A 24,547-nucleotide genomic window follows, 5' to 3' on the forward strand; every position below is an offset into this window, starting at 1 on the left:
AACAAAGTAAATTTACTATTTTTCATGTAAATGTACTTAACTCGGTGGAGTTATTTATTTGGGGTACTACTCCTCTACATATGTCAGCAAATATCTTTACCTACTACTCTACTACCTTTTAACGAATCATTGCGTTGCACATTTACGTTTTTATATTGTTTTTCAACTAGAAATATATGTACTAGAAATATAGTACATTTACTTCTTTACTGTACTTACAACTATTACTTCTGGAAGTAGTAGTAGGAGTACTGGTAGGAGTAGTAGTAGTAGTTGTGACCCAAGCATTTCATTGAATGTTATTGTTGTGCACATGATAAAGACTTGAATCTTGAATCTTTTTCTCCATTTATTTTTTTACAAAGCATTCGCTACATGTTTACATGTTGTTTTTATATTTTTAAAAGCATTTTAAAAGCATATTTACTTGTTTACTGGACCTAAGCACATTTTTCATGTATCTGAAGTTTATTTTTATATAGGTAGGTAAGAAAGTTAAGTATTCATGTTTTTTATATTTTCAAAAGTTATCATCAAATATTACTGTTAATTCCGATTACTGTTGTACTAGCTGGTGAAGAAACACTTAAAATGGAGACTCAACCAAATTACAATTCAAGTAGAATCATCTGCAGAATTCCTGATCTGTCTGTATTATTATTGATCTGAAAATGCAGTAGTCTCAGTTTATGAAGTAGTAGCACATTGCATAAAGTTATAAGCTACTATCGGCAAGTCTACTTTTATTCTCAACACTTCAAATATTTTTTAAAGTAAGTACTTACTTTTACTCAAGTAAAAAAGTTTATGTGGTACTCTACTTTTTACTAGGGTACATTTTTGTCTATTAATTCATACGATTGGGTCCTCTCTCCACCGCTGCACGTTGCTACTTCCCCCTCACAAAGTGAATTCCAGTATAATAAGCATTGATTCTACATAAATACACACATTACAAACAGATGTTCTCCTTCCTGGAAGAGAGTCACGGAGTTATCATAACTTACATCAGCATCCAGTTTGCTTTCATTCAACTCTCCAGGTTTGGTCGTCCACCCCTTGTCCAGGGGTATCATATACAATATATGCAGACAATATTAGTACCACTGTAACTGGTGGTTCCAGAAATCTTTACCTTCTCTGTCTTTATCTTGCAAACCTTCTTTTCCCTAAAGTCAAGGTTCACTCTCAATATAGCATTTTCATCTCATTTACTTAGCTTTGTGTATGTTTAGATACTGTGTGCACATTAATTGAGTTGTAAACTGTGTATATGAGAGGTCACATGGTTGACACACTTAGTTATGAGGCTATTTCTTCAGCACATCACATTTTTAAAACTTATTTCTGGATATTTGGACACTTTCATATTTAGATACTGTGTGCATTTGTAGTGTAAACCTTATAAATGTGAGCTCACATGGTTGCACACTTTGTTATGATGCTAAATAGCAACCATGACATAAGCAAATTGCAGTTATTGAAGATACTTCTGCATAATCGGACAAAAATATTAAAACACATTCCTATCCCATAACACCAATATATACGGTAAGCAGATTTATTTTGTGGGGCCCGAAGTTAACACAGTGGGGCTCAGAGGGGTGGGCAGGGGGGAGCTGAGGGTCACCCCTGGCAGACACTATTGTTAATCAAGGAGTAACATCTGCTGTGTGCCACTAATCTCCCCCAGACTGTCAGACTGCCGTACTGTCCTCCTCGGTTTTAGACTGTCTGCCTTTTGTGTTAAAGGGCACCGAGGATTTGTCTCCTCAACTATGTGAGCTGCAGGCCGGGGGTGACAGGTTGTTTTTAAACCAAAAACCCCTTCAGCAGTCTGGACGGCAAATTATGTATTGCACAGCAAACTTAGCATTTTTTTGTAATCTGTTTGGGGAGACAGTTCAGCAACTTTAGCCGTGTGTGCTGTGACTGTCAAAGCCATAGGGGGCAGTATCCACCAATCACAGCTACAAAAAGGCCACAAGATTGAACTTTAGTGTTACAGCTTCTTTAGTCATTTCTTCTTTTTCTTTTTTTCCATGTGACCGTAGCTACCATGTGGTTTACAGTGAATAGGAGGTGAGCTTCCAACTCCCAGTGCTGACACCCCATGCAGAATGCTGTATGCCATCTGTGTTTCTCAGCGGCTGCAGACAGATGGCTGGAGGACTCCTGTTTCAGGAGCGTTCCCCTCTCAACTTTAATCAACAGTTCATTCTCTCCCCATTAACTGTTTGCAGTCATCATTTCCAGTTATTCTCCTTTCTTCTTTTACTATCTTCGAATCTATCCACCTCCCCCAAGCGCAGCATTTATCTTATTTTATCTGTGCAAACACTAGTTCTTGTGACTGTCATATTATTATAGTTTATTGTTTTTAGGGCCCGAGCACTGACAGGCACTGACAGACAGTGAGGCCCTATTGAAATTGTAAGGATTATTATTATTATTATTACATAGTACTGTTTATTGTCTCTCTACTTTGAATTCCTTGTAAAAACATGATTTTATGTTCTTATTCTAAGCTTTTACTGTTAATTCCATGTTTCTTAGTCTGTGTGTGTTTCCAATAAGGCATCTTCAGGCTTGCTCCACACAACATTTTATTGTATTCGCAGTGACAATAAAGATGTCTTGATGTCTCTTGACATAAATAACTTCTAAAGTGGAATAAAGACGACAGCTGTTTTATGTGTAGTGAGTTTGTTTGCCATTACGAGTATCAGAAACTGAGTCAACTCTAAAAGTTTTGATTTGGCAATAAGTGTGTCACACTTGAGTGAAAGAAAAACAGTGACACCATTTGTCAAAAGGCAGAAGTACACGTATTTACAAATTGAACTTTTGAAGCTTGAGGTTGAGATTATTTTTCAGCTGTTAACTCGAGGATACTGTAACTGTAGTGGGGACATGAAAGAGCACATGGCTTTCATGGAACGCCATCTGAGTTTCACTGCTTCTCGTTCGTCCCACTTATCCTCGCCCATAATGTTTATAGCCCAGTTAATTGAACTGGCACATCTCTGTGGGTTCTGAAGATCCCTTCGAAGGGGCTGTAAAAGCATGTTTTTGCCAAACGCTTGAACATCACTAAAACCTCAACAGCATCTGAAAGAGGTGCAGCTGTTCTTCCAGGAATGGTTCATGAGTGACTGTGTGAGTGAGTTATTGAGCAAGAAACACAGCTTAGCTCAGACCAGTGGTTCTAAATTAAATTACTAATATTAATAACTAGTTATCCAAGATTTGTCTACCATAAGTACTGTAGGAGTAAAACTCTAGACTGTAATGTGGTAAAGTGGCTGTAAGTCTTTGCATACATTCTTTTTTGTAAATGAGTTATGGAAGTATTATATTACCACATACTTAGCACATAATTAAGTTATTAATATTGATGCATCAACGTTTGAGCAGCTGCTCATCGTTTACCAGCTTGAGCTGGAGTTAATCATATCTACATTAGTTTAATTTATATTACAGCAGCAATTATGGAGGAAGTGTTAAGATTTTACTTAATTACAAGTGCTTTCAAAACCATTTGAAAATTCAACATATGAAGTTAAAGTATGTACGTATTATCAAGTTATTAAGTGAATGTGAAAAGTAAATATAAGTACACACACACACACACACTTTGAGAACAGTAATTGAGTTTCACGCTCCACTGTGAGTTATAGATTTACTGAGGAACAGTTGCTCAGGAGTCGTCAGTTGCTTGGCTTTGAAAGTGAAAACAAAGACATTGTTTTACCGTTTCATCAAGCGCATTTTTGTTTGTAAGGTGTCAAGTGCATTATGTTTCATCAGTCATCGAACCAGTTTGTGCACAATGCTCTATAATATCAGTAACATGTTCAGGCATGTTCAACACATATATTAGCACAATAGCATTTCTTATTTGTTAGCAGTGCACACAATACGTACTGAGACACAGTGTCTCATTAAATATTTCACTTTTTACATTTGACATGATTCCTTTTGAATATATGATTTCATATTAACATATAAAACGCATAAAAATAAAATAGCCTCAGTTAAAAAACATTTGCAGTGTCTAGGCCTGAACGGGGTGAGCAGTCTTCGGGGGGGCCTCTCCTTGAGAATCCCCCCTCTCGTTGGCCATGTAGGCCTGCACCGACCTCCACAGCGCTCGGATGTTTCCCTCGCCGAAGCCCGTCGCCCCTCTTCGCTCGATCAGCTCGAGGAAGAAGGTGTCCTCTGCGAAGATGGGCTTGGTGAACACCTGGAGGAGGTATCTAGAGACAGACAGTGACAACATGGTGTTCAACAACATGGGACTGAGTGAAAAAGTGGCTGAAAAACACCAGTAATTGTTGCTCTTTATTGGCTCTTACCTTCTGTTTTCACTGGATGCTTTTAGTGATGAGGGATCCTTGTGCAGGTCTGTGTCCAGCAGAATGCCAAATTGTGCCAGCCTCTGGGGGTCGTGTCCTGCCTCCTCTATTTCCTGCCGTTTCCCCACCTGCCACAGCACAGAGCATCAGTAAAATATATAAAAATCAATGGAGAACATCATATGTTTGTAAATATGATCTGTGTCACAGTAAAGTATCCAACCAATGTAGCACTAGAGTTCTACCTGAGGTCTATTAAAGACTGACATCGAAAGTCATTGCAAGGCCTGATATCTTCTGATATTTAATAGTGTTGGACCGGTTGTTGCCAATTTGCTCTGGGATGCTGCTGCTTTTTTACTAAAGGTTTATTTTCTTCACATCATCTTTTTTGACTTGCTGATTGAAATGTGGGTTGTGTGTTGCATCAATCAGTTCATGCTCAGACAGACCTCGGTGTAGTAGGCAGGAGGGGGGGAGAAAAACTGCACACCAGCTCCAGCCATCGCACGCGCTGTGGAAACAATGTCTTTTGTGTACAGCCCGATGTGCTGGATCCCCGGGGCCCCGTGCTGCTCCAAGAAGGTGTCCACCTGGTTCCTGCCTGAAATTAAAGCAAGCAGACGGTGTGAGATGAAGTGTGAGCTCATACACGATGGCTGAGCATATCTTGAGAGATGCTCTTACCTTGCTCGGGCAGCGATTCGGCTATGACAAACTTGCAGTCTGGTTCTTTTTTATCCACAGAGGGAAGAACGATGCCTGATTTGCTGCACTTCCAGTACTCCATGGCGGTGAGACGCAGACCGATGCCCTCCTGGTTTATGACAAAACCTTCGTCCACATCTTCTTCCCTGCTCGGAAAAACAAACAAAGCAATATGTTGTATTATAAAATACAGAAAGTCCCAAAAACAACGTGATACAAGGGGGCAAATGTCCAGGGTTCAGATAGTCCAGTCATCTTAATATGATTGACAACAAGTTGAACAAAACAGAGTGGGACTGCTGTAGTGACGGTTTGTCCACAAACTTTGGTAAAAAAAGCAAATGAATAAAAATTAAAACTCAACTCAAAAAGCCCCTGAGGCACTTGAGGACTGAATATAACGCAGGGACTAATAAGTGGTTTATTTCTCCATTTTGCAAACAATGAACAAACAAAAGTCAATGGTGTTCGGTGTCTCTCTTGCCCTTGTTAAAGATAAGATGAGATGAGATAAGATAAAACTTTATTGATCCACACAGCGTGGGAATTCAGATGTTCCAGCAGCAGGCAACTCAGAAAGAAAGCTTTAGTTTTATTTTGTATTTGAATGTTGCTATAGTGACCTATTTCTACCTTGCTTTTATTTTTATTTGACTATTGCACTGCCCCTTCTTGTCCAACAACCATATGACAAACAAAACTTGAAACTAAACCCTGGAGAAAACCAGTGGTGGGAAGTAACAAAGTAGAAATACTTTGTTAAGTAACAAAGTAGAAATACTTTGTTACTGTTGACAAAGTAGAAATACTTTGTTACTGTACTTAAGTAGATTTTTCACATATCTGTACTTTACTTGAGTATTTATTTTCCTGACGACCTTTTACTTTTACTCGCTACATTTGAGCACAAATATCTGTACTTTCTACTTCTTACATTCTCAAAACTGGCTCGTTACTTGAGCAGCGGAGGTTGGCGCAACGTGCACCTTTACGCACGGCGCACCTCTCTCTCGCCTTCTCGCACCTGCAGTCTTTATTATTAGGGCCCGAGCACTGACAGGCACTGACAGACGTGAGGCCCTATTGAAATTGTAAGGATTATTATTCAGGCAAATGAATTGGCCTTTTGAGGGTTTTTATTAGGTGACTTTACATAATTTTTTGAAGGTATTCATTTTTCGATTCACATTTGTTTTCCCTTTCCTGCTTCGTGTCAACATCTGCACATAAATACATAACTCGAAGCAGCAAGTGGTTCACTTGTCTTAAAGAAAATATTGGAAGTAGTTGGTTTAAAAAAAAAACTGTTGTCAAATAGACTATCATTGGTTGGCCGTGTCTGCTTAGTCTTACACGTCCACGTAAACAAAACAAACAGATTTAAAACAAATCAAGATGGAAAAACACCCAACACAACCAAAAACAAACACTGTGTCGTGGACTACTGCATATTCATGCACACAATACAGGTTTTTTAATGGACCTCGCCAAATGGAACCCTGGGTAATCAGGCCCAGTTTTCTACTCACTATAATGGCAATATAATTTTTGCAAATGTATTATATATCTATATACTGCCAATTCCAATCCTTAGTCGCCCTTTGTGCTGACTCAACATAACTTAGAAGCTCCTGAGTCTTTATATATGTATTGTACAAACTGGCTAATGTGTACAACTTCAAGCAGGGCATTGTGCATCACTCCTGCCACTGATGAAAGATCCATGTTTAGTTATATTTACAGACTTTTTTAGTGGTTATACTTTGGTCTATTAGTGTTCTTTGGTAGACTCAAGAGGCACTTGTTTATTCTGTTGAGTTGATTCTTTGTTGTCTCTAGAAGTTCAGATGCACTTGTCCCATACTATTTTAACCTCAGCATCTTGGGTTCAAAATTTGTAAAATTATACATTATATATATATACATATATATAGTGTTGTTATAATTTTTCAGTCAGTTGAAATAAATCCTGAAGAGAACAATTTTGGGTTGTCTGTATAGGCCTACTATAAAAAGCACTTAGCACTTTTAATTTTGGTACTTGTACTTTTACTTTTGATACTTAAGTACATTTTAACACCAGATACTTTTGATACTTAAGTACATTTAATATGAGCGACTCTAAGACTTTTACTCAAGTCATTTTCTGACGGGTGACTTTAACTTTTACCGGAGTCACTTTCAAGTAAGATATCTGTACTTTGACTCAAGTATGGCTTTCAAGTACTTTGTACACCACTAGGACGCCTTAGTCCTAGTGGTGTCGCCCTTTGTGCTGACTCAACACAACTTAGAAGCTGTTGAGCCTTTATATATGTATTGTACAAACTGGCTAATGTATACAACTTCAAGCAGGGTTGTGTCACTTTGCCGTCCCTACAGGCAAGATACCCTACAGGTGTATTCTCACCCTGCTGGAAACAAATGCAGTGAAGATAGTCTAATGATAAATAAACAGGCTTACATGTAGATGCGTGGACAAGCTGGTGGGCAGATATACAGGCAGTTACAAAATACAGCTAATAGACACAAAAGGTTAGTATTGAAGTGCCGTCAAGCAAGATACTGATAATTTATGAAACTTCAAAATAAAGTCACCAAAATACTGTAACCAAATTTGCACCTAAAGATATTCAATTGGATGTATTTTGGAGATGTAATTTAGCATTCAAAAAAACATTTGTCTTCAATTATTTATTTCCTTGTTCAGTCTGAAATTTGGCAGCAAAACCAGACTGTGTCCAGTGTTTTTTCTTCTCTGTACTAGCACTGCCCAGGCTGTTAACAAAAGAGAAACTATCTTAATTTGTGTGCCTAGTTTCCTGTTGCTGAGTTATCATAAGGGGCATTGTGCATCACTCCTGCTACTGATGAAAGGTCCATGTTTAGTTATATTTACAGACTTTTCTACTGGTTATACTTTGGTCTATTAGTGTTCTTTGGTAGACTCAAGAGGCACTTGTTTATTCTGTTGAGTTGATTCTTTGTTGTCTCTAGAAGTTCAGATGCACTTGTCCAATACTATTTTAACCTCAGCATCTCGGGTCCAAAATTTGTAAAATTATACATTATATATATATATAGTGTTGTAATAATTTTTCAGTCAGTTGAAATAAATCCTGAAGAGAACAATTTTGGGTTGTCTGTATAGGCCTACTATAAAAAGCACTTAGCACTTTTAATTTTGGTACTCGTACTTTTACTTTTGATACTTAAGTACATTTCAACACCAGATACTTTTGATACTTAAGTACATTTAATATGAGCGACTCTAAGACTTTTACTCAAGTCATTTTCTGACGGGTGACTTTAACTTTTACCGGAGTCACTTTCAAGTAAGATATCTGTACTTTGACTCAAGTATGGCTTTCAAGTACTTTGTACACCAGGCACGTGCACAGATAGACCCCTAGTGGTGCTCAAGCACCAGCCCTTTTGCCATTGAGGAGAAAACTGCCCTTCTGCTGGAGCCCAATTTTTTCTTCATTCATCAATAATTAAGAATAAAAATTTCTCTCTCTGTCATCAATTCCCCCCAATGTGTTTTGATGTCTGACGGGGCATTTATTTGAGTTCTTGTGAGAATTTCGCCCCGACATGCTCCGCGGCGCTGACAAGCCCCCCCTGACCTGTGACCTCTGAATAAACCTGCTTAATTTTAACTTGAGAACGACGCCTCCTGCCTTTGATTTCCACCCGCAACAAGCATAATGCCAAGAAAAGAGAGACTCCAAAAGCAGAAGGACAGGGAACTGCAACAAGCAGCTCAGGGTAGCAGCTCTCTTTTATATTGGATCAGGCCATCAACTAGTAAAACAAATGAGGGAGGATCAGTATGTTTTTATTTATTTATTATTATTGTAAATAATTTTGGCGATGGTTGCCCTTTTTTTTGGTTTGAGGACCTGCCCCCCAAAATGTCTGTGCACGTGCCTGTTGCACATCACTGGAGAAAACAGTGATTCGCTGTGACTCACCTGTCTATGAAAAACCTTTTGAAACCAAAGAGCTGCTCGTACCACCTCATGACCTGGTGGGTCGTCTTCCTGGGACAGGCATACGTGATGTGATCGAAGTGTGTGATTGGACAGGACGTGTCCTCGTCCTCCAGGCCGCTGTCCCTCTCGTGGATCTCGAACCCAGGCAGGAAGGCTCCCTCGTACCTGGTCCTGTCAATGAGCGTGTGGCACACGTTCCCCACCACGGACTTCACCACGGAGTAGGTGACGGGACCCCCGTCGTCCTGGACCGTGGTGGGCGGAACCAGGAAGCTGCAGCCCAGGCGCTGGAGGTGGATGAATGACCTCTCCACATCCTCCACCTCGAAGCACACGTTGCTCGCCGTGTCCACGGGGAAGTCGGGGCTCACGTCGTACAGACATCTCTCGGATGAGTCGTGGGTTTGATTCCCCACCTTCACCTGCTGTGGACGGGGAGGATGAGGAGGGTGAGGAGGCTCTTCATTCACTTTGCCATGGCTCCGGTTTGCTCTCTCGTTGAGGAGGAAGACGGCCGCTCCCTTCCGGAAGGCCAGCTGCCGGGACCCGCCGGTCAGTCTGCTGGCGAACAGGCGGAACTTGAATTTGGACACGAGGTCTTTGGCTACTTTCCCCGCGTTAGAAACGTGGAGCGAGATGTGGTGCAACCGGCTCAAGGAGGCTGCCATGTTGGATGTGACGTTTGGCAGGGGGCGTGTCCCATACTTATCGAACAACGCCCCCCAGCCACAGTATACAATAGTTATGATAATGATGATGATAAAGTGTACGGAAGTTTTCTTTACAACGTGCTTCTCAAAAGAATAAAACACAAACATTGAAATAAAATCTGAATGATCCATATGAATGAATGTGTTTTTAAAATATGTAATCTCTGTGTGGATTTTCATTATTTGTTTGTTTAAATAGCAATACATAATCGATTTCTGTTTTAGATCCTTAAATTATATATGTTTTTGGTTTATACGGGGATAAAACATGGTTCAAATGGTTCATGTTTTCCTAAATTTAGTAAAATTCTTTATTCACAAGGATGTATTTCTTTATTCAAAAAACACCCATTTTTATATGCTTATTTAATGAAACCTTGCTTTACCAAGATTTTAAATCATAAAAACACGACATTACACTTTACGTACAACATAGTAGTTTACGTTAATTTGTTTGTTCGCCTCATTTCAATAAAGTTTTATTTCCTAACTGTAGTCATGACTGTAGTGACCATAGATATAGTAGTGACAACATTTCACCCTGCAACCACGGGGCAATTTGGGGTTTCGGGAAAGCTCGGATATTTATAAACTGTGTCAAACAAACACCCCGAAATAGTACGTGTTCTTTCGCAAGGTAACAACACCTCACGCTCCAGATTAAATACCAAGAAACGATGAAGCGAAATCTCTTGAAATAGCAAAATTATACCGAGTAAAAACACAATATTCTTTCGCCGTGAAAAGTTAAATCCCCTCAGAGTTGTTGCATTTCTGATGAGTCCTGAACGCCTCGCAGCACTGCTCCCAGCCAATCGGATGGCGCGCTGGGCCAGATGATTGGTGACGGGGGCGGGAACGTTTATTTTGGCTCCGCTGCTCACTGGTCTCTCTGTCGCCGCCATTAAAACAACACGGAGGCGATGGAACCCGCGGAGCGACGCGGACTCACGCCATGATCCCGGCCGCGCGGAGCCTTCGTCGAGCTGCGGGTCGTCCTGCGGGAGCTTAACGCCGACGTGAAGGTAAACATGTGAGGCAGCGACGGGGCCGGAAACACTCGGATTGGGAAGGTTTTGATAGAGGAGGAGGAAGAGGAGGAGGAGGAGTGGGGTTTGTTGTGGTTTTCCACAACACTTGAGAACCGAGCGCCGCCGCGAAACCGTGAGAACAATACGTGTTTCCTGCGAGTATTCCTCTTGAGGAAACGTTATGAGCTTGTACGTTATTAGGGAAATGTCAATTAACTGGTAAAAAAAAAAAAAAAAAGCGACGGTTGCTGCCCTGTATGCTAGCTGGGTGGTTAGCCTGCGAGCTAGCATGCTATCACTAAGGACAACAAGGTAACCCTAACCCGGTTCATGTAGATTAAAGTCTGGCAGGAAGTTAATGACGTCCACACTGTGATCGATGGTCGACAGCCAGCAGGCGACGTCACTGTCACACCATTATCTCGAGCTGTCAATGTCAGTGAAGATACCAGATGTTAGTTTAAAAACTATTGGAAAACATGGAGCAACTCGTGTATCTGAAACATTTGTTCATCATGTTTACTGATCTTCGAGACGATTCACAGAACTTTGTTTTTGACTCACTTCTACCTGGATTTCCCTCCACAGTGGCCAACCAAAGTGATCCACAATGACGGAGCAGAAGGTGAAGTGGGCCTGTGACTACTGCACCTATGAGAACTGGGCGTCTGCAGTCAAGTGCACCATGTGCCGTGCGCACAGGTCCACGGGCCCCATCATCACAGAGGAACCTTACAAGAACTGTCCTGATCCAGATCCCGGTGTAGATCGGAGCCCTCCAAGAACTGAGAGTGGCAGCAGCCTCCTCATCTGCCCCGACTCGAGTGCCAGGCCCAGGGTTAAGCCGGCCAGCATTGCCGAGATCGCCAGCAAGTGGTCCTGCCAGGTGTGCACCTACCTGAACTGGCCCCGGGCGATCCGCTGCACCCAGTGCCTGTGTCAGCGCCAGAGGACCAGCAGCCCCACCGAGTCCCCCCAGACTTCAGGCTCCAACGCAGGCTGCCGTCCTGCTCTCCACTCGCCTGTGGACACCTGTGAGGAGTACAATGACAGGAACAGACTCAACACCCACCAGCAGCACTGGACATGCACAGCTTGCACTTACCAGAACTGGCCCCAGACTACAAAGTGCGTGGTGTGTAAGCACCCCAAGCCCAACAACCAGGAAGCCATAGGGCGGGCCGAGTCGGCAGATCCGTCACCAGTGATCAACGAGCAGGACAGAGGTCGGTGGAGGGGCAGTTGCAGTGGAGGCCCGGGCCAAAGGAGGTCGCCTCCAATGCCCAAGAGGGAAGACAATGTCAAAATGGACTTCCAGAGGATAGAGCTGGCAGCTGGAGCCATGAGCAGCAGAGAGGAGCAAGACGTGGACTTCAAGAAGCTGAAGCAGATTAGAAACCGAATGCGGAAAACAGACTGGCTGTTCCTCAATGCATGTGCCGGTGAGTTTTTATGTTATTTTCATCTTCCTCCAACAAGGGCGGAAGTGAACAAATTAGTAGCTGATTATGGATAAGCCATTTTCAAGGTCTTTGGTGGGTTGGACAAAACAAGCAATTTCAGCACATCACCCTGAGAACTTGCTCACATATTTGGATATTTTCTCCATGAAATCCTCCATCATTAAAGGTGAAAGCTATCAGCCGATTGCACAATATTGAAGATGATAAATGGACGTGGTTAGATTTTAAAATTCTTGGCGTCTGGTCTGGCCTGTGCATCCCATAGTAGCGATGACAAATAGTCAAAGGGTTTACAGGACAGGCTGTCATATCCCTGTGCAGTTCCCCTGTGTAATCTAAACTGATACAAATAATCCATACTCGTGTTCCACTTTTTTTCTTGTTATCCACTGTCACACCAGCTTTTTATTTCCTCCCATGATGTCATGCTGCGTATTGACCGATCGAGTTGCTCCAGTCAGAGGCAACACTTTGTCCCCAAGGCAAAACATTAATTCAGTTAGTTCCTGCCTAGGTCTACTTTGTTACAGAGTACACAGGGCCTCACCTTACCAAGGCCATAGTGGTGTTTTATTAATGAGTGTCATGTCTCCTTGTTTAGATTCCAAACATTGAGGGCACAAGAGGAATTTAGCAAGAACCGGGGCTTTGCCGAGAAGGGTTTAATTTCACATAGTGGTGCCCTCGGGTGGAAATGTTCCACTACAGCGAGATGATACTTATCGTCAACAAAGCATAAATTAATCTGAAAGGCGGGATAATGACAGTGTGTAGCGAAATAGCTGGTGGGAATCTGATCCGGCTCATCACCGAGCCCCAGCGCTGCCCTTGCTGTGCCACTGAGAGTGTCTTTGAGAAACTGAGAGGGTGTGAGTGCCTCCCAGCCGGTGGGGATGAATGGGCCGTCTGGGCAGCACAGTTGAGAGTGGAGCCCGCAGACCAGAGGCTCTCCTGGCTCGTGTTCAAAACACCCTGTAAACAGTGGTGCTTATGTGCCGAGCAGAGGCCCACAGAGGGCAAAAAATAGCCTTGACAAGACATGGACACCAGTCAACAAAAAATGTCAAAAAGCATGAAAGCAGCACATGATCAGTGTCCAACGACCTTTGTTCCGTTTGCCCTGTTCGGGTTGTTGTTGAAGAGCACAACACATTGATGTTGTGTCACTGTGGCACAGTTTGTTTTCTCATTTACGCCCCACACAGACCTTTAGACATTTCCAGGCGTTTAACTGTCTTTTGATTTCTGTCTCTTGTGTTTATTATCCTGGCTTCACTTGTGTTGCCTGTGCTGCAGTACGGCTCCTCAAAGTGTTTGTGGAGGGAGGAAGTGAGTCGTGCAGCATGTTATGACCAGGCTCAGCCCTTCCTCTGGTCCCACAACTTGATCTCACCTCGCTCGACTGACTGTTTCCCTGCATTTTTCTGCTGAAGTTTTTTCAGCGCTCTGCGGTTTTTGCCGAAATCAAATGATCCCATTGATTCAACCTCCCCACTAAAGGAAGCACACTGTTTGCGCTGTATTGTTCTTTTGTTTTACTGAAATACTGTAAGCGGACAATTTAGATATCATAGATCATTAGTTTGAGTTTGCTCATGGGGATGTTTTGAACAGTTTAGTGTGATTGTAAAAACATTTGAGAGGAACTCTGTTTTACTTTAAGCAATAGAAAGGATTTTGTTGATGCAATATAATTATTTGATTGTTTAAAACAACACAAAAGACCTGCTGTGTATTTTATGATATTGAAAAAAAATTTCACTCCCTTATGGTGTAATCAGACTATAAAACAAATATCCCAAAATGACACGATCAGCCCGAAATGAGGAATCCTGAACATCTTGAGCGACCAATTCTGAAATAAAGACAACACAGTAGACTTGTTCAAGAGACATGTCGGACAAGTTGTCTTTAGAGAGCGGGTGGGGTATTGCATGCAACTCAGGTTTTTGGAAATGAAGCATAGACATTGCTGTTATGTGGCATGCATCTAAACTATTAGGCTGTCATGATGCCTCTAACATTTCTGTTTAGCATCTCAGTGAACACTATTTTACGAGGAGTGAGCTATCGCTACTTCTCAGGCCAGCTAGCTACTATGGTAACAAACACTCCAGATTGGCAAAGGACGTTATGGAAGGACACTTGTGTAACCTTAATGTTTTCATAATGGGAATGCTCTGCATATGTGGAGTGGAATCAGGACACAGGTTTCCATCTTGTTTGTACCATGGCAACTCTGACTTAAACCAAAAGTTTATTTAAGGTGTCCAGCATGGCACGAGCTGTTAATCATTTGCTAAATCATTGGGCATCTAGTTACGGGTCTGTGTTTGCAAAACATCATCCGGCATGTGTAAAAGGAGACCTGACGTTCTTGGCATGTTGAAATGTGGGTTCTCCCAAGGTAACTGCCCTCTGCCCATGAACCTCCTCACAGAAGGTTATGCGTTCAGTTTCACCGTGCTACCTAGCTGCCACTCATTTCACCCGTAACAGATGTTGAGACTACTAGGGCCAGAAGAGCGGGGGAGGACGCTAATCTGCACAGACTGTCCTCTGTCTGACACAGCTCTCCGATAGCTCTGCATTATAAGCTACACTGCTCTGACTGTTCTGCTCTGTAAGCGCCTGACAGTGTGATAACTGTTCTCACACTGGGTTAGCTAGTGGCTACATCTAGAGGTCATCTGAACTATGGCTTGCTGGAGCTGGCTGTTACATCTTGCGAGCAGGGACGTGGAGTTGGAGCCGCTCCAAAAGACAAGACTAATCCCTTTACAAGGCAAAGGCCTGATTTAAAAGGATTCCCATGTTTTTCTATATGGATTAATTTTCTTTTTAGACAGGTTTTAAGATGTGTTTGAACGGGAAGTCCCACTGTTTGGCATCAAACTCTCATACTCTCATACACTCAATCAACAGTTGATGTACAGTTTAACACAACAACCCTGCAATAAAATCTACCCTCTAAAGTTTATGGTATTTACACAGGTGTTTATTTAATGTTATGGTCTATTCAGAGGTTGTTTTTTGTCATTCGTTTGAATTTATTCCTGTATACTGTGACATGTCTTTAGTATTTAGTTACCTCTTATTGATATAAACCTAATAAGCTGAGTGAAAATGCCTTGCGATGACAGCAGGGGTTTATGAACAAGCTTGTTGTTGTGACAGGGGTTGAGTGTGAATTGTTCCTTCTTCCGTGAACATAAATTTTAAGCATATTTGTGGGTCACCTCCACCTGTGTGCATTAGTTCCTGGTAACAGCAACTGCACCAGTATGTTAAAGGTTCAGTGTGTCAGATTCAGGTGAAAGAGATCTATTAGCAGAAATTGGCTGTAACCAGCAACTCCAACACTAGATGTCACTTAATTCTACACACTCAACCTTTAACTCCCTGTTCCATTTTTTCTATAAAATTCCTGTGTTTCCTATCATCTGACCTTCCTTCCTTCCTCTTCTTCAGGTGTCGTGGAGGGAGACATAGCGGCGGTAGAAGCCTACAAGTCGTCCCCAGGCGACATCGCCCGACAGCTCACCGCCGACGAGGTGCAGCTCCTCAACCGCTCCTCCGCGTTCGACGTAGGCTTCACCCTGGTCCATCTGGCTATTCGTTTCCAGAGGCAGGACATGTTAGCCATCCTGCTAACGGAGGTAAGAACGGCCATCGATTTTTGTCTTTGCTACCCTGCTTAAATGAAAGCTGTGCCAATATGCTGACCTTAAATTCACTATGAGTTTATGTAACATGTTAACCCTAGATTAAAGCCTTTCTAGTACACAGAGAATATACCAAGTAGGAAAATCAATAGTTGAGTCCGATTGTAAATTTCCCTTTAAGCCTTGTATGAGGATAATACCGTCCAGTAATCTTGTGATTCCCTTTATCAGACTGAATTATAAAAAGTCTTAATTAAGTTTGTCATTTAAACAAAAAGGCAAAGTGCTTCTGTAGTTTTGATGCTGTTCTGGACTTCAACTCGTCAACCACATCACAGTCTATAATTGTTCTGTGCCAGAGTAGGCAATATATAGCAGATGTCCGTAATGCCTATAATTACAGTGGAAGTGCACTTTGAGGATTAGGTAGCGGATTAGCCTGGCATGCAGACCCGTCACTGGCTCCTAATGGACGTGATGCCACAGAGCTGATGTGGTTTGCAAGGAGGGCAAGCAACGATTAGGAGTGTCACAGAGGGCTGCACTGGGGAATGAGTCGCTTAGGTAGTAAGAGGGAAATGGCCTCTTCACTATGAATTGCAGAATTTGTTCTTTAATATACAAAATACGTGCAATCTTGCATATAGTGCGTGTAAATTGTAATAGTGGGTGAAAATTTGACATATTACCTTGATGCTCGTCTGCCGTCATGTGAAGAAACAGTTCATTTACGTTGTGTGGAAATGCAGACAGATGATCTTGGTATTTTCTTATACAGTGGAAATTAATAAATACAAGTAAAGTGTGTTTACCTCTGACTTTCACTGACTCGGTGTGTTTTGTTTTTAAGGTGAACCAGCAGGCTGCCAAGTGCATCCCCTCCATGGTGTGTCCCGAGCTGACGGAGCAGATCCGCAGGGAAATTGCAGCGTCACTACATCAGCGCAAAGGAGACTTCGCCTGTTACTTCCTCACCGACCCGGTCACCTTCACCCTCCCTGCAGGTACCCGTCACGACTCTGTCACACGCTTAGTGGATAACTTGTATATTAATATTAAACTGTGAGATATAGTAATGCTTTTATTTCACACTCATTTCAGGAGTTTCCCTCTAGTATGCAGAGTTTCAGATTCAGATTGTTTATCCCCGTCCTCACTGGAGAATTGGAAGAATAAGGTCCAGCCTTGTTACTCTGAGAAACAGCAGTTCACTGTCTCGTCCCTGTGGTGTCATGTCTTCACTGAAATGACATGCACTTAGCTTTTCAGAACCACCGTTTCTTTAGTGATTTAGAGCTTCCATCGCCGCTGGGGTGAAAGATTATGCAGGCTTCACTGATAGATATGATTTTTTTTTTTCCTGCCCTTTTTCTTTTTTTTGTATGTCAAGTATTTCTTTGCAGACTGAATTTGGCCCGGGGCCAGCTGCAAGGCGTTCTCCCTCCATTTCTGTCTCTCTCTCTTTCAGACAAAGCCAGTGCCATTCACTATTGAGCCAGAGAATAGCCGCCAGTGTTCTGGCTTCGGGTGCGCACAGTTCAATACACACATAGAAGCACAACATGCTGTACAGAGCTTGTCTTTACAGTGTGCTATTGACAAAATGTCAGCCAGTGAAAGCAATTGCAAAGACCATCCTCTCTGTGTGTCACTACTGTAGCATTTCTCTTGCCCCTGGTGCTTCCATTAGGTTCTGATGAGCATGAATACTTATCTTTCTCATCTGTCGTTGCAGATATAGAGGACCTGCCGCCTGCTGTCCAAGAGAAGCTGTTTGATGATGTGTTGGATCGGGATGTGCAGAAAGGTACCGGAGTATTCATACCTGTTATCTACATGTGTGTGTATCCCATGTGTTCAGACATGGCAGGTTTTAGATGGCTGTGATTCATGATCTGCTCTTCTAAGGGACGTCTAAAACCCAACATCTGCTCTTCAACTCTTCTTTCCGTCTTAAGCTCACCAGCACCTGCTTCATCTTCTGTCCCCTTTCTTATATTGACCTCATTGTTTTTATATACCCACACACACACACACCCACACGCACAACAAAGTTACATTCACAGGGCTGTGTGTAAATCCTTTTCAACGTATCTGTGTGTTTATGTGTTGTACTGAAGATACTAGGGGAATCCTGTGACCTATTTAAGCCTCTATGAACTAGATCACTGAGGACTGGTGTGCTGGGCTTTTGCATAGAAAGTGACTGAGGAATTGGTAAAGGTGTGCTTCATACTATATCAGCAGGAAATAGAAATGCTGAGCAGCAGGTTTTGCAATGCTCATTTTGTCCCTATAACAATCAGCTGCAGCAGTTGCACATCTTAAACTTTCAACTCAGCAGCTCTGTTCCTGTGCATTTTGGTGAATGCATTAAGAACCATCAACTTTTCACTTAATCTCCATTTTAACTCTGGTTCTTCTAAAAGGTTCATCTATACTTCCTTGTTGCTTTTCCTGCAGAGTTTGACAAACAAAAAAGGGTTTGAACATGGCCTAATGGAAGCTGACCTCTATGTAGTGCTCTTACCCAACATCAATCCATTCTGTCTTGTCTCTGTGTGTATAGAGTTGGAAGAGGAATCTCCCGTCATCAACTGGTCCTTGGAGCTGGGCACGCGCCTGGACAGTCGCCTGTATGCCTTATGGAACCGTACGGCCGGGGACTGTCTGCTGGACTCTGTTCTGCAGGCCACCTGGGGCATCTACGACAAGGACTCCATCCTCCGCAAGACGCTCCACGACAGCCTGCACGACTGCTCCCACTGGTGAGAATCCAATCCAGAAAACCGTGCTGTTTTTAGTGTCTGTAATATGCTACATGCTGCATGTCTAAAGTGTTATTTAAAGACATTAAGCACAGTAAAATCTGAATGAAATGACTTGTATTATGAATAATGTCCTTGAACATTAAAATCGACCCAAGAAACTCACAATGCTGACTTGCTGCTGCATATTCCAGTAGAGCAAAGTCCTCAGCATAATGAAAACTAGGTGTGTGAAGATCTACCTTGTTGCTTTTAAATAAATAAAGTTTGACTGAGGCTGAATTGGAATTTGCACTCACTTGGCTCCAAACAAGATTTGACGCCCTAGAAAATGGCTTCCGTAAAGATGTACATTTGTTTAAAACAAATTGATAGTGATAGGAGTCTGGAATTTGTGCAAAGTTTAAGCTTCTGCTGTTCACTGCTTGTCTGCTGCCTGTGGACATCAGTGCAGTCACGTCCTGCTGTCGGTTTTGGTGGTTTGATTTGCAGAAGCATTTTCTCATATTTACATAACTTCTCTGACACATTCACATACAGGTTTGCTTACTTTGTTAAGGAGTAATATGAAAAAGATGTTCTTCTGTGAGTGTGCATTTCACTCTGTATGTGGGTGGTTTTGATCAATATGCATAACAAATGTTTTTCTTTACTTAGAGGTGTTAGAAAGTCTTTTTTTTATAAAGATATTTGATGTGTATTTGACATAAAATATATTTTTATTTCTCAATGTAACTTCTTTCGGTCTTGGTGGAAAAAAACAGCTTACAATTGACTTTAGGAGGACAAATAACCTGCTTTTTATTACTAGTGCTATAAAAACAGGATAACAATAGTCCAAAAACTGATCCAACTTGTAACTATTATAGGTTTTACACACGCTGGAAGGAGTGGGAGTCGTGGTACTCGCAGAGCTTTGGTCTGCACTTCTCCCTGAGAGAGGAGCAGTGGCAGGAGGATTGGGCGTTCATCCTGTCTTTGGCCAGCCAGGTAATTATGAGATTCCTCCCGGTTTACTCACTTCCTTCCATTTTAGTTCTTATCAAGGGAAGACAGAAAATGGCTCATGGAGTTGGAAATGTAATTTATAAATTGATGTACTCTCCCCTAGCAGCATCACAGGTTTGATGTGTTTTTTGGTTGTTTGAAATTCAAATGTCAACACGTTAATTATTTTAAGACTGTGACTTGTTTTAGAAAATCATTAAACTGCCTGGACCACATTTAGAAATACTGGAACTTCACCTACTTATTTTGGCAACCGAAACCACCCTTTGGACTGTGTAAACTAGCAGAGTTATTGATATTTAAACTGTGTTAATCTCAACAAAACATGGTGCGGCTTATTCAGCACAAATACACAAGTTTAAAATGTTTATATTGACATTTTAACAGTTTTTCCCCCTTTTATTCAGTCTGTCCTTATAAACCTCCATTGTTGACATTGGTCAGTAATAATGAAAAGGCTCCACTGCACATTTGCATTGCATCATGTGCTTCTACAGCAGGAGATGCATATAAAACAGGAACTTTGAAAACCATCCGTTGAGCGATTTTATAAACTCCCCCAGGTCGCCTTTAGCCTGCGATAAATTCATGGTTGTTGTTTTTGATTTCAAGGTTTTTATCATCGTGTGTTTCACTGGGATTCGGAAGAGCCACAATCTTGTATCGGCTGTTGTTATCAAATGTCATTAAAAGGTCAGAGCTTCAGAGTCTTTCATGTGGACTCATCTCGGCACTCAGCAGATGTTCCTCCGCCTTTTAAATTAGTCCAATCTGACTTTGAACAAAATTAGGATCCAAGACCAAGAGGGAGAGATGTATTTGAGTTGTAGGATCTAGATACACATGTCAACAGATTCTGTTACTTCCCTCTGTGGGTCAAAGCTGTAACTGCACTGATCCTCCACTCTCAGCAGGCTCACGCACTTAGTGGTAGCAATTCAGCACTTAATAATAAGACAGTGTGGATGAGTACTAAGGCTTTTGGAGAGTTGCTCATCAACTCAAAGTGAACGGCAGTGACGTGAAGGAGAGACGCAGTGGAAGTCGGGGCCGTGCATGAATGACAGGGAGGATATGAGCAATTACAATAGATGGACAGCTCATCTGCAACATGTGACCTTGGGATTACAAGCATTTATCTCAGAGAGCCACTCCACACTGCTGCATAAACAAACCGTGCACCTCATCTGAGGCTGTGACAGTGACGGACAGGATCAGCTTCTACAGATACACACACACACACACACACATATTTTTAAACGCCCTTATGTAATCTGCTTTCTGCTTATGTAGATGGTACAAGTGAGAAATGAGAAGGAGAGTGAGGGGGGGGCGAGTGCCCAGAGCTGCAGCGTTGCATGTTCTTGGTGTACTGGACACTGCTTTGCAATACGATCACAGAGCTTGGCAGCCTCACACCTCTCCACTATTTTTAGTTGCATTGATATTGAATGTATACTTGGAGGGGTTGTGTGTATGATGTGTAATTTTTTTGTTTTGGTTTCTCCTTTCCCCCCCCACGCAGCCCGGGGCCAGCCTGGAGCAGACCCACATTTTTGTTCTTGCGCACATTCTTCGCAGACCCATCATAGTCTACGGAGTGAAATACTACAAAAGTTTCCGTGGGGAAACGTTAGGATACACTCGTTTTCAAGGTAAGGCGGCAACAGCGCTTTATTCATGAGTGACTGTTCTACAAATATTTGAGTGATTCTATGAAGCACAGGTTCAACAAAACTATACAGAGACCTGCTTTTGGCTTGTGAGCCGTGGAGGTTTGTTTTACCTGCTGTTCACAAATCTCGAGAGGAGCCGTTTCATTGGAGCTCCTATAAAATCTGTTAATAAGTAATTTTTCTTTGGTCGTTGCAAGACCTGAAAATTAAATTCCAATTTAACTCCTCTGTATAGGAGAGGAGGCAGATTTCTCCTCCCCTCTTAAACCCTGGCCAGAAACAACTTAGATTGTGTGATTTGTTTTTTAAAACCTTTGTTATTTAGGATGTGCTGACCCTTGAATGTGCTTGGGGTCACATAGTGTACTAACTATGTATTTCTAAAAGGGATTATTTTATAATTTCATCCTGAGCTACTTTTGCTCAGAGTCTCTTTATAACTCGGTGATGCATCATGGCAAAGCAGGCAATTGGCCGGGGCCTGGAGCAGAGAGGGGGGGCCCCAGAGAACAGCAGAATATGTTAGACCCCTGAAATTCTGTGGTCACTGATGTACAGGAGGCCGCAAAGAAACCATGGTTGAAAACCTCCTGTCACTCTTTCTCTCCTGAAGGAGCCGGGCACCACAGAGCTGCTCTCTGCTCACAATGACCCAGTTGTCTCCAGTGAGCTGATGTCAGGTCAGATCTGAGTTGGTGCTCGGTCCTGACTGACATCCACACTCAGTGTCATCTGAGCGTCCAGCTGCAGAGCCTGTTCCTTCCCTGTGGCTCCAGTGTCGTGTCGTACGGTATCTCCCAGCTGCCCTGACCTCCTCTGTGTGTGTGTCTGTTTGTGTGTGTCCAGGTGTGTACCTGCCTCTGTTATGGGAGCAAAGTTTCTGCTGGAAGAGCCCCATCGCCCTGGGCTACACGCGGGGCCACTTCTCGGCCCTGGTGGCCATGGAGAACGATGGCTACGACAATCGCGGTGCGGGCGCCAACCTCAATACTGACGATGATGTCACCGTCACTTTCTTGCCACTGGTGGACAGCGAGAGGAAGCTGCTGCACATTCACTTCCTGTCCGCACAAGAGGTACGTTCTGGTACCGCGGTGAAAATTTAGATTTGTGTTTCGGATTTTTATGGAATTAATCAGAGGTGTAAAAAGTACTGAAATATTGTACTCAAGTAAAAGTACCTTTACTTTGATGACATTTTACTACAAGTAAAAGTACCCAGCTAAAAATCTACTCAAGTAAAAGTAAAAAGTAGTTAATTTAAAATGTACTTTAAGTAAAAGTTACTTAGTTACTTCCAACAACATGATGGGGGTTAGGGTTACAAGGGGTCATAAATCCAATCCAAAAACATTTATTTTTAATTAAAGGAGAATCTTTACAAATTTAAGTGTAATGACATTAAACATGTTAAACATTTAACAAGTCGGGTTGTGAGAGTTGCCTTGCGCCATGAACTATGTTTTTTTTTTACTCAGTAACGGATGTAATTTTCAATGTAGCGAAGTACAATACTTCGGTTAAAATCTACTTAAGTAAAAGTAAAAATACCCATTTCAAAAACTACAAAAAATTACCAAGTACACGAAAAAACTACTCAATTACAGTAACGTGAGTAAATGTAATTCGTTACTTTACACCCCTGGAATTAATCTATTTATCTTCATATTTGATTTTAAATTTTTTTAATTTCTTATGATTTCTATTGGGGAAATGTTTTATTAGTTGTTTGCTTAAAGGGTCAAATATGCTTCCTTCGAAGACAATGGAGGTATAATGTGTGTGTGATGCACCAGAGGTTTCACATCTTAAATGTCTCCCGTGTCCCTGCGCCTCAGATGGGCAACGAGGAGCAGCAGGAGAAGCTGCTGAGGGAATGGCTGGACTGCTGCGTGACAGAAGGAGGAATGCTGGCAGCCATGCAGAAGAGCTCCCGCCGCCGCAACCACCCCCTGGTCACCCAGATGGTGGAGAAGTGGTTGGACAGATACCGCCAGATCCGCCCCTGTGCCTCTCTCTCCGACGGCGAGGAGGAGGAGGATGAAGATGAGTGAGTGCGGGGGAGGTAAAGAAGAAACCGCAAACTCTTGAGACTGGACACTAGGCTCTGGGAGATTACGTCTTCATTTTTCTTTTTTTTTCTTTCTTTGTTTCCTTTCCGTCTCCCAAATGTAAATCTCTGAGACTTGTAATAATGCATGTGTTCTCTGAGCTCTGTGGTAGGAACATTAAAGAAGAAGAAGATACCAGCACCAACAAACAGAATCCTGATTACTGCTCCTTCAAAAAGCACATCAAGTCCACTTAGTTTGCCTTCTGTTTCTCAGTTTTCTCCTAATTTGTTAAATCAAAGCAATCATCTCGACCTGAGAGAAACGCTACGACCTATAGGAACATATAGCATATTTAAGGAAATCCCGAAGCTGCACTAGATTATGAGAATTTCATTTACAGAATTGCCTGAGAGAAATGTTTTGCTTTAATCTGAGAGGATGCTGATTCTTGTGTATGTGAAAGTGTTTTTTTTTCTTTTTCTGATTGCTAAACCCCTCCCCATGTTGGATTTATTTATTTGTTTAGGAGAGTTTAGCGCGGTGATACCTCTTGTTCTGCCCCGTTTTACCTGTGTTCCGTTTGATTCATTCAGTCTTGAAGTATTTTATTTTTGCACAGATGAAACCTACATTCTGTGAGGGGGGGGAACAATGACGTACAAAGTTTACTGACATTTTTACGTGTGACTTCATGGCTCCTGTTCTTGTTTGAGTGGGTGGTGGTGACGCTGGGGGGCGGGGGGGAGAAGAGAAAAACCAAACACTCTTTCTGTGGAGTGCATTATTAAATTTGACTCACTTGCATCCTCGCTGTTGTCTCTTGCATTTGTTACCTTCACCAAAGATGTTCTTCATTTCTGCATCTGTGTGCATAATTTTACACAAACTACTGTCTTGATTTTGTTGAAACTTGGTGGTAAATGGGCCAAAGAAGAACTCATTAACCTCTGGATCAGATTAAATTAAGGGGACAGATCTGGATTTGTTTTTCTCATTTTACTTTTTGGCACATTTAGACAACTGACATGAGTCTGTGCTATTCAGTGCAGCTTGATTTAATTTAAGGGGACAGTTTGGCATTGTCGGAGTTTAAAATCTCATCATTGTG

At 42.1% G+C, this 24,547-nt stretch overlaps 2 protein-coding genes across 2 annotated transcripts; one reads left to right on the forward strand and one right to left on the reverse strand.

The window, feature by feature from the left end:
* Positions 1–3,675: 3,675 nt before the first annotated feature.
* Positions 3,676–9,742, reverse strand: hpdl (4-hydroxyphenylpyruvate dioxygenase-like). The gene is made up of 5 exons (XM_061095251.1): positions 9,044–9,742; positions 5,046–5,212; positions 4,811–4,962; positions 4,359–4,486; positions 3,676–4,259 (listed from the first exon to the last, which is right to left on the reverse strand). Exons 1-5 carry the CDS (start codon positions 9,730–9,732, stop codon positions 4,058–4,060), a joined length of 1,338 nt encoding a protein of 445 aa, XP_060951234.1. The 5' UTR covers positions 9,733–9,742; the 3' UTR covers positions 3,676–4,057.
* Positions 9,743–10,678: 936 nt separating this feature from the next.
* On the forward strand, positions 10,679–24,248 carry zranb1a (zinc finger, RAN-binding domain containing 1a). Its single transcript, XM_061094737.1, has 10 exons — positions 10,679–10,799; positions 11,394–12,247; positions 15,740–15,927; positions 16,784–16,937; positions 17,669–17,740; positions 18,503–18,701; positions 19,571–19,691; positions 21,235–21,364; positions 22,232–22,461; positions 23,224–24,248. The coding sequence occupies exons 2-10, from the start codon at positions 11,416–11,418 to the stop codon at positions 23,437–23,439; spliced, it is 2,142 nt and encodes a 713-aa protein (XP_060950720.1). The 5' UTR covers positions 10,679–10,799; positions 11,394–11,415; the 3' UTR covers positions 23,440–24,248.
* Positions 24,249–24,547: the final 299 nt, after the last annotated feature.

Source organism: Limanda limanda, chromosome 21, assembly GCF_963576545.1.
Source record: "Limanda limanda chromosome 21, fLimLim1.1, whole genome shotgun sequence".
NCBI classification, from domain to species: Eukaryota; Metazoa; Chordata; class Actinopteri; order Pleuronectiformes; family Pleuronectidae; genus Limanda; species Limanda limanda.

What these genes read in the sequence shown, in the direction of transcription:
- hpdl (XM_061095251.1), bottom strand. Translation starts at nt 9,732, where the DNA reads ATGGCAGCCTCCTTGAGCCGGTTGCACCACATCTCGCTCCACGTTTCT. An exon ending in AAAAGGTTTTTCATAGACAG is followed by an intron (nt 5,213 to 9,043) that starts GTGAGTCACAGC and finishes TTTTCCGAGCAG; the next exon opens with GGAAGAAGATGTGGACGAAG. An exon ending in CGAATCGCTGCCCGAGCAAG is followed by an intron (nt 4,963 to 5,045) that starts GTAAGAGCATCT and finishes CTTTAATTTCAG; the next exon opens with GCAGGAACCAGGTGGACACC.
- zranb1a (XM_061094737.1), top strand. Translation starts at nt 11,416, where the DNA reads ATGACGGAGCAGAAGGTGAAGTGGGCCTGTGACTACTGCACCTATGAG. An exon ending in AGGATACACTCGTTTTCAAG is followed by an intron (nt 21,365 to 22,231) that starts GTAAGGCGGCAA and finishes GTGTGTGTCCAG; the next exon opens with GTGTGTACCTGCCTCTGTTA. An exon ending in ACTTCCTGTCCGCACAAGAG is followed by an intron (nt 22,462 to 23,223) that starts GTACGTTCTGGT and finishes CCTGCGCCTCAG; the next exon opens with ATGGGCAACGAGGAGCAGCA.